This window comes from Aquila chrysaetos, chromosome 7 (genome assembly GCF_900496995.4).
Source record: "Aquila chrysaetos chrysaetos chromosome 7, bAquChr1.4, whole genome shotgun sequence".
NCBI lineage: Eukaryota > Metazoa > Chordata > Aves > Accipitriformes > Accipitridae > Aquila > Aquila chrysaetos.
Genome location: NC_044010.1, coordinates 1424693 through 1432965, shown reverse-complemented (window position 1 = coordinate 1432965; position 8273 = coordinate 1424693). Strand labels below are relative to the sequence as shown.

The following is an 8273-nucleotide window of genomic DNA, read 5'->3' as shown; positions in this document are numbered from 1 at the left end:
AGCCGCTGCTGCAGCCTCTTGTAGTGACGCACGCTAGATGCAAGGGAAGTTCAGTTAAAAAAAGGATCCCCTTCGTCAAGGTGAGTTGCAACCAAACCCTTTTTCCCATGCACAGAGGAGGGTCTATGTTCTCATCCTGCCAAGTCCAGGAGAAGAGGAAGTTTGCTCAGACGCCTGTCCGAAAGCCTGTCTGTGTGTCACACAAGACAATACTGATGAAGACAAGTTGAAAAACATCCTTCTGTTGAAAGCTCAAGCCTGCGAACCTCCACTGGCACGTCCCACCAGAAGTTGCCCATGTGAATGGCTGCCCCATCCCACCCCCCATGGCTCAAAAACCTACTGGAAATCATGTGCCAACGCTGGTGTTTCCTGAGCCATCGGGTAGAGAAGCAGCCACAGTGGGGACAAAAGCAAAGAGCTTTAACTCTGTGGTGGGATTTCCACTGGCAAACTTGGCTGATGGGCAGGGAACCATCCCGGTTAAGAGCCCGATGCTTCACCCTCTCTCTGCTCACAAACCTGGCAGAGCTCTGCTTGCCCATTCCCCCAGCAGAGCACTTATTTGCTCTCCACAGAGGAGAGAGGTGATACCGGGGTAAAGATATCCTTCTTCCCCATTCTTTTTCACGCCATGTCCTCCCTACCAGTGCAGGAGGCCCGTTCAGCATGCGATACCGGCTGCTGCTAAATTCGGGGTTATATTTACCAAATGTACGGAGGGATGCTGGGAAGCGGGGGGGAGGAAGGTAGGTGTTTGTTGTTATTGTTTTCCCAAGGAATCTGGAGGTTTAGATTGGGGGGAAATTTAGCTAAAGACCTGAACATTCAGACTGAAGTCTCAGCAGGGGGTTTCTCAAAGGCTGGATAATTCCCCCCAGCCTTCGGTTTGCTGGCTGAGGGACAGCAAGACCAGCCTGGGAGAGGGGACGACGGACCAGGGAGTCCCGCAGAGGGAAACTCTCCGCGCTGCTCAGGCGAACATGTCGCTGGAAGACGTGACACACTGGAAAAGCAAAAAGCTGCAGCTCAGGACGGCGGGACGGTCGCAGAGCCCTCACCCACCCAGGACAGGCCGCAGACCTTCTGCGGATCTTTTTTTTTTTTTTTTTTTTTTTTCCTTTTTAATCAGGCTAGCGGACAGACCTGCTCCCACCGTACTCTACTAAAAACCCCGCCCCGGCCCGGCCGCCTCCCCCGGGGCGATCGCTGCCTCCCCGGCGGTGCCGGGGCTTCCCGCTCTCCCCCTCACACCTCAGAAGACCCCAAAATCAGATTTAAGCCCCCGCCTCAGGCCCGGTCCCGGTGCCGGTCCCGCCCCGCCGGGCCCCGCCTTGAGGTGGTGATGGCGGAGGTGGGGGGGGGAGGAAGGACCGGAGCAGCCGCCACCATGTTGTGCGGGGGGACCTCGGCGGCCCGGCCCGCCACAAAGGAGACGCAGCAGATGGCGGACGAGGTGAGGGGACCGCGCTGCCTCGGCAGGGAGTCCCCGGGGGCTCGGGAAGGAGCCGGCGGCGGGCGCCGGCAGCGCCCCGGGGAGGAACCGGGGAGGGGGGGGGCGGTCTGGCGGGGCTGCCTCCTCCCGCCGGGCCTTCTCCCGGCAGCCGCCGGCTCTCCGTGAGGGCCTGCCCGCCGGGGCGAGGGGGTGCCCGGCGGCGCTAGGCTTGAGCCCGGCGCTGGGTCCCCGTCCCGGTGCGGGAGATGGCGGAGGGCCCAGGTGTGCCGCGCCATTGCCCGACGCGGCTGAAGGCGGAGAGGCCTTCCTTCCCCCCTCAGTTGAAAGGCGGGAAAACCGATACCCTGTGGAAATATGCCGGCCCTGCGGAGCCCTCCCCGTGCCTGCTTGGCCTTGCGTAGGTTTATTGACGCCGGGCAGAGCCGGTTCGGCATCTTAAGAGGACGTTTTTGAGGGGTTTAGAGAGGAACCATAGGCAGCCGTGAGCGCTCAGGGGGAGCTGGGCCGCTTCCAGCTCCGTCCCCGGCTCCGCAGGCGATGTGCTACCCGTCAGGGCAGCGTCCCGGCTCTAAAAGGTCCATTTTCTTGAGCTCAGATGGTTCTTACAAAGTCTAAACCTTGTAGCCACCGCTTTTGGGGTTGGGTGGGGTTTTTTTGGGGGGGAGGATAAGCAAGAAAACTTCTCTGCTGCTTCTGCTATTCCCCAACGCAGAATTCAGCTCTAACCACTGCCAGCTCCAAATCCTGATACAGTAACTTAAACTGCCGCCCGTGTTAACAGAGCACATGCTTTTGCTCTAAAAATGCTGGTGTACAACTAAGTTCTTTCAAAGCACGAGGCGTTGTTTCAGTCGTAGGAACTCAAGTTACTTCTGCTTTTTGGTTTTATCAGCTAGGGTGTGTCAAGCCAGTGGAGAAAGATGAAAGACGAGCTCCAGCTTCTTACGCTCTTTGTCATCGTCTGGTTTGTTCCCCTGGCTGCAGCGGTTTCTAAATACGTACAGAGCACCCAAAGGCACAGCAGTCATTGAAATTAATGTTTAGCTTGTAGAATCTGATGATTCTGCATTTAAAAAAAGAGAGGGATGTGCATCTCCTAAGCACCAACCTGGGTTTGCAGTAATGAGTACGTTATCGAGAATTGCTGAGAGAGTTGCAATTACTGTTTTGACCTGAAAAGGCCTACGTGTCATGTTAAAAGATAATGCAGGTATGCAATTAACGTTGCACATGGACTGAAAACTAGGTTTGAAATCCTGACTTTCTGTTCTGTGGCAGACTGCAGTGGTTTGGCAATCCAAAACTAAGATGAAGAGTATAAAAATGAAATCTAGTTGGATTCAGAAGTGAACAGAATTAACCAAAAATCTGTCATTTTCATTTAAATCACGTAAATATTTCAAAGTTTGTCCAGCTTGTTTTGACTGCCAGTTTAAATTACTTTATTTAATGAAATATAAATGGGAAAACCCCAAACTGAAAACTTGCCTGTGCAGTCATATCCACATCTGGATACAGACTGTGAAGGAAACACTAGTTTTGTTAAATCTAGGTAGACTTCTCAAATTGTTTTGTTTGCTTAAAATCACATCTTTGTGGAGATTTGTTAGAGCCTGCCAGTTCCCTTGCCATAAATACATTTCCTGTTCCTGCTTTTCCAGTCCTTGCCTTCATTGTGTTGTTTCGTAAGAATTGTGGCGATGGCTGAACGTTGTTCAGATTCGTGGTCCTGGCAAGTACTGCTGCTCGCCCAGAGCAGGTACAGCGTGAGACAGAGCAGGACAGCTTCCTTCCAACGGTGTCTGGCTTAGGAGTTCCCATAGGAACTGCCTCTCCACAGCAAGGATTTCCACCCAGGCCTGTTCTGCCTTTGGCTTCTTACTGGCAGCTGTGGCAGAGGTTAGCCAGGGTGATTTTGAACCACCTGCTTTTTAGTAACTGCTCTGGGATTAAGCAAACAGGCCACGCAGAACAGCAAAGAGCCTTCAGGACATGATAATTTTCAGCCCTGTGATTGAATCACAGTTTGGGTGAGAAGGGACTGCACCTCCTGCCCGAGCACAGGGTCAGCAGCCCCAGGCTGCTCGGGGCTTTGTCCAGTCAGGTTTTGAAAACCTCTGAGGATGGGAACTGCACAGCTTCTCTGGGCAGCCTGCTGTACTGCAGCAGTGTCCTCAGGGGAAAAGTTTTTCCGTATATCCAGTCTGAACCTCCAGTTTCAATTTATGACCATTGTGTCTCATTCTTCTGCCATCACCCCTCAGTAAAGAGCCTGACTCCTTGTAGGCACTGGAAAGCTTTCCTCAAAGCCTTCTCTTCTCCAGGCTGAGCAAGCTCATTTTCTTCTCCTCACAGCATGAGTGCTCCAGCCATCTGACCTCATGGTGGCTCTCTGCTGAGCTCGCTACAGTTTATTGACATCTTTCTTGTATCGGGGGCCCAAAACTGCACGTAGTATTCCAAATGTTTTCTAGCAAGTGCCAAGTAAAGGGCAGTAATCGCTTGCCTCTCTCTGTTCTGGCTAGGCTCCTCCTGATCCAGCCCAGTATGCTCTTACCTTTGTTACCACCAGGGCACAGTGCTGGCTCATGTTTAGTGCCCTATCCACCAGGACCCCCAGATCTAGGCTGAGATCATCCATCAGCTAGCAGGGTGGGCTGATTCCGGGTCTTTCTGAGACTATTTCTGTCTGGGCTCTCCCTCCCCATACTGAATTGGGATGCCTGTTTGTCACATGCTGTGGTGAGTCATTGCCATGATAACACCCTGACAAGCTTGCAACTGCATGCAACTCAGCTGTCCGCAGTCATGGAGCCCAGTGTTCAGCTTCCTGGTGGAAATACAAAATGTGCTGAGACAGGGCAATTTTGAGACCTAAGAAACCAACATAGCACAGTGCCTAGGATTGCTAAGGGAGCATGGGACAGGATAGGGTCAGTGGGATACATATGTCTGCCCTCTTCCCTGCTGCTTAAAATTTGTTACAGTAGCTCCAGTGATGGAAACTGAAACCACTTGCTCCATCTCCTGACTCAGGAGAAGGGGAGGATGGAGGACTGAATCACTGCACTTTCTGGGGCTGTGCCCTTCCTGGCATCTTAGAATGCAAAGTGGTTGGGTGTGCTTTGATTTCCATATGGCAGAAAATCATACGTACAAAAGCATCCAAACATTGTTATCTTACTTTTGATGTATTGTTCACAGCCTGGAAGAAGCGTAGAGGTATGACGTCTGAGAGAAGATGTACGGTATGGTCACAGCCCCCAGGGACAGGATAGTCACTGATGAGCCATCTTGCAAAGGCACCAGAGTTTGGTCCTGCGCCTTCTCGGTGCTAGAGGTGGGAGAACGTAACCAGTTGCAGGAATTGTTTCTGTTCCTACTTCACCAGCAGCACCTGAGCAGTGGCAAACTGGCACTTGTTTTCCCCCAAGGAAGCAGGTGGGATTCAGGCAGGAGAGCAAATGTATTTATTCCCCTTGACTTTAGGAAGAAGGGGAAGTACACCATATAGCTGGAAAAAGAGTATCTGCTCACTGCTGGTACTGTTGCACTGGGAGTGGAAGGAGGGCTACATAATGATGCAGTGCAGGAGGTAAGGCCTGGGTAGAACTGTGCTTGCAGTAAGGACTCCAAGACTAATGCATCTTGTCCCTGTAAACAAAGCTTGAAATCTGCTTTCCTGACCAAGAATTTTACCATGTAGCTGTGATGTTCTAGAGAGCCAAGTGTGGGAGACAAAGCTGCAACACAGGAGTTTCATGGCTCCCTCTGAGGTATTGGGCAAGTTCTTTTGACTTCTTGAGCACTGGTTTTACACTCTGGAAACTGGGATGATAACTCAGAAGCCTTTATGGTTCAGTTATTTTTTGGAAAATATTTGCAGTTTGAAAACAGTACAGATTTCAGCAGACACGCTGGAAGAACTGTCAAATAAGTGTTTTAAGAACTTAGGCTTGGGTAGTTTGCTTTCAAAGCTTGATTTTTGGATGCCTGTCTGTTCTGTGATGCTGGATCTGTAATAACTTGTTTTGAATTTGAAAAGGGAGCTAATGCTGAAGACGGCCTTTGTTGTAAGAATGATGTATATTAAAAACTTCTCTCTAAAAAGACCTATAGTCTTGTGCAGGTAGATACTGAACCACTTTATATTTGTTGTTAGATATACAGGACAGAAAGGGAAGCTGAGACATCAATAGAGGAAACAATTTGTCATAATAAATCTTTTAGCATACCCACACAATTCTCTTGTTGGAGGCTCCACACTTGGTGTCAGTCTGTGGCGACTTAATCACACCGCTGTCTTGGCTTTGCTGCCTGTCTAGATTTCTGATCCTGCTTTATTCATTTTAATTCATTTTATTCATTTTAATTCATTTTATTCATTTTAATTCATTTTATTCATTTTAATTCATTTTATTCATTTTAATCTTTTAATAACTTGGAAAAGCAGGAACACTCTGTCTGGGAATTCAGAAGCAGTGACCTGGAGGGTACTGAGGCACACTGATAGTGTGGGCCTTAAGCCCTAAATACTTGAATCTTGCATCAGTCTTAAATAACCTATTGTTTCCTTAAGGTGAAACCTCAGCTAGAAGAAAAAGAAGGGAAAAAGTTTGATGTCTTCACTGCAGTGGAGTTTAAAACTCAGGTGGTTGCTGGAACAAACTACTTCATCAAGGTAGAGGACACTGGGCAATGGAAATTTTTATTTTTTTTTTAAATGTATAATATTTGGAATGGTGGGGGTTTTTTTTCTTTACTTACCTACAGAGATGCTCATGATTTGGGCTTAATAAGAAAAAAATCTGTACGTTAAAAAAAATATACTAACCCCCCCCATCTCCCACCCTGTCTCCCTGCTTGTATTAAATGGAGATGAGAGTACTTCTCTGTTTTCATAATGATTTTTACTTTTCAGTTATTTTCTGAAACTTGGTTTGGGGGGATAATTACACATCTGTGATGTTGAGCACTAACATTGCATTAAGTGAAGTCCAGATGTGTAAAGATACAGTGAAGTATCAAATCTGCTTTGATTCTGCCTGTAGTGATGCCGCACACAACAAACAAGCAACTGTAATCAAAGCATTGAAGTGCTTGTTGTGCCAGATAAGATTAGAGCATTTTGCATGTATTTAATATATTAATCACTTCTATGCAACTCCGATTCCCTACCTGTATATTCCCTGTCTCAGGCACAGGGAGGACTAACAAGCATAGACGGAGTAGGTGGTATTTCCACAAAGTTCTAACTCCCGGTCTGGTTTAAAACAAGACCGTGCCTTCTGAGGTGATGGTTTTTCTTACCGCCTCTCTGCTTCTCCATCCTCAAAACACACCAGTCTACACCATCACTGCTGCTGGAGGCTGCGGTTACTCCGTGGAACTCACTGGTTTTCATGCTTTGCAGGTCCATGTTGGCAATGATGAGTTCATGCACCTGCGGGTGTTCAGAAGCCTTCCTCACGAGAATAAGCCGCTGAGTCTCCACAGTTACCAGAGCAGCAAGACCAAGCATGATGAACTGGCTTTTTTCTAGCAAGTTTATCTATCTATCTTGTGTGTTTTCCTAATGGCTTCTTATGTGCATTTTCTATAGGCTGCAAAATGTTGATTCCTGTGCCAATGAAGGAGAAAGGAAAGTGTCTTGTTTTATACTTAATGCTGGAAGAAATCATTTTCTCTTATGCCATTCCCTTCCTGTGCAAAATCTAAATTTTAGAGTTGCACAGCTCTCCTTTCACCTATACTAATGCAAACCCAAGTAGCTGCACAGACTTCAGTGCAACTTAAGCGGAATATTGTGACCGAGTGCTGTTAGTGGACTTCCTTGGGCTGGAAATTGAAAGGGGAGTGATACTCATGTATTTGCAGCAAGGAACAAGAGAAAAACCAGAATCTTTTCTGTGCTGTTTTGCAATTGTGAATATATCTGTAGATGTAAATTGTACTCTGTATTTTATTGGCAAAGACCTGAAGAGAGACTTGAGCTGAAGCAATTTTGAAAGCAAGAGAACGGGGAGGATTATAGTCCTTTGAAACAAACATTCCCTTGGTAATCATGTTTATCCTCTTGCAGCAGTAGGGTGTAATGTCCAGTAGAGGGTGTATGAGTTTTAAAAAAAAAAAAAGAAAACAACTTGATTATTTTCTCAGTCCTAAGGAAGAAGTCCTGGAAAGTAATTTAAGCTGGATGCGTTTCTGCATTAATAACAATAAATATTTCTCTTTAATTGAGATGGCATATTTGACTGGTGTTTCACTGGTCTCTTTATTGGTTTTCAATATTGGTTATTATCTTCCTCAGAGATTTTTTCCATGACTTTTTCATATTCCAGATAACCTTATGTTTATTCTATGTTTTAATTAGAAATACTTTCTTTTAATCTGGTGAGAGACATGAAAGCTAACAAGAAAGGCTTCTGAAGATGTATCAGCAGCAAAAGGAACACTAAGGAAAATGTGGGCCCTCTGTGCTCAGCGGAGCAGGGGACCTGCTGGCAGAGGGCACAGAAAAGGCTGAGGCACTCAATGCTGCCTTTGTCTCAGCCTTTACTGGTAGGACTCGCCCTTGGGAATTTGAGGTCCCTAAGGCGACTGGGAAGGTCTGGAGAAAGGAAGACTTCACTCAGCAGAGCTGGATCAGGCTAGGGGAACACTTAACCCGGACTTAGACAATGCCATGGGAGTTGAGGGGCTGCACCCATGGATGCTTCGGGAGCTGGCCAGTGTCACTGCGAGGCCGCACTCAATACCCTTTGAAAGGCGACGGGTGTCAGAGGAGGTTCCCGAGGACTGGAAGAAAGAAAATGTC

The 8273-nt window shown here is 47.8% G+C and overlaps 1 protein-coding gene across 1 annotated transcript; it reads left to right on the top strand.

The window, feature by feature from the left end:
* The first annotated feature begins 1230 nt into the window (after positions 1-1230).
* LOC115343757 (cystatin-B-like) lies at positions 1231-7696 on the top strand. The gene is made up of 3 exons (XM_030020160.2): positions 1231-1456; positions 6036-6137; positions 6870-7696. Exons 1-3 carry the CDS (start codon positions 1346-1348, stop codon positions 6996-6998), a joined length of 342 nt encoding a protein of 113 aa, XP_029876020.1. The 5' UTR covers positions 1231-1345; the 3' UTR covers positions 6999-7696.
* The last annotated feature ends 577 nt before the right edge of the window (positions 7697-8273 follow it).

Excerpts from the sequence above, each read along its gene's own strand:
- LOC115343757 (XM_030020160.2), top strand. The coding sequence starts at position 1,346 with ATGGCGGAGGTGGGGGGGGGAGGAAGGACCGGAGCAGCCGCCACCATG. Across the intron at positions 1,457-6,035 it reads CGCAGCAGATGGCGGACGAG|GTGAAACCTCAGCTAGAAGA; the intron begins GTGAGGGGACCG and ends TGTTTCCTTAAG. Across the intron at positions 6,138-6,869 it reads GAACAAACTACTTCATCAAG|GTCCATGTTGGCAATGATGA; the intron begins GTAGAGGACACT and ends CATGCTTTGCAG.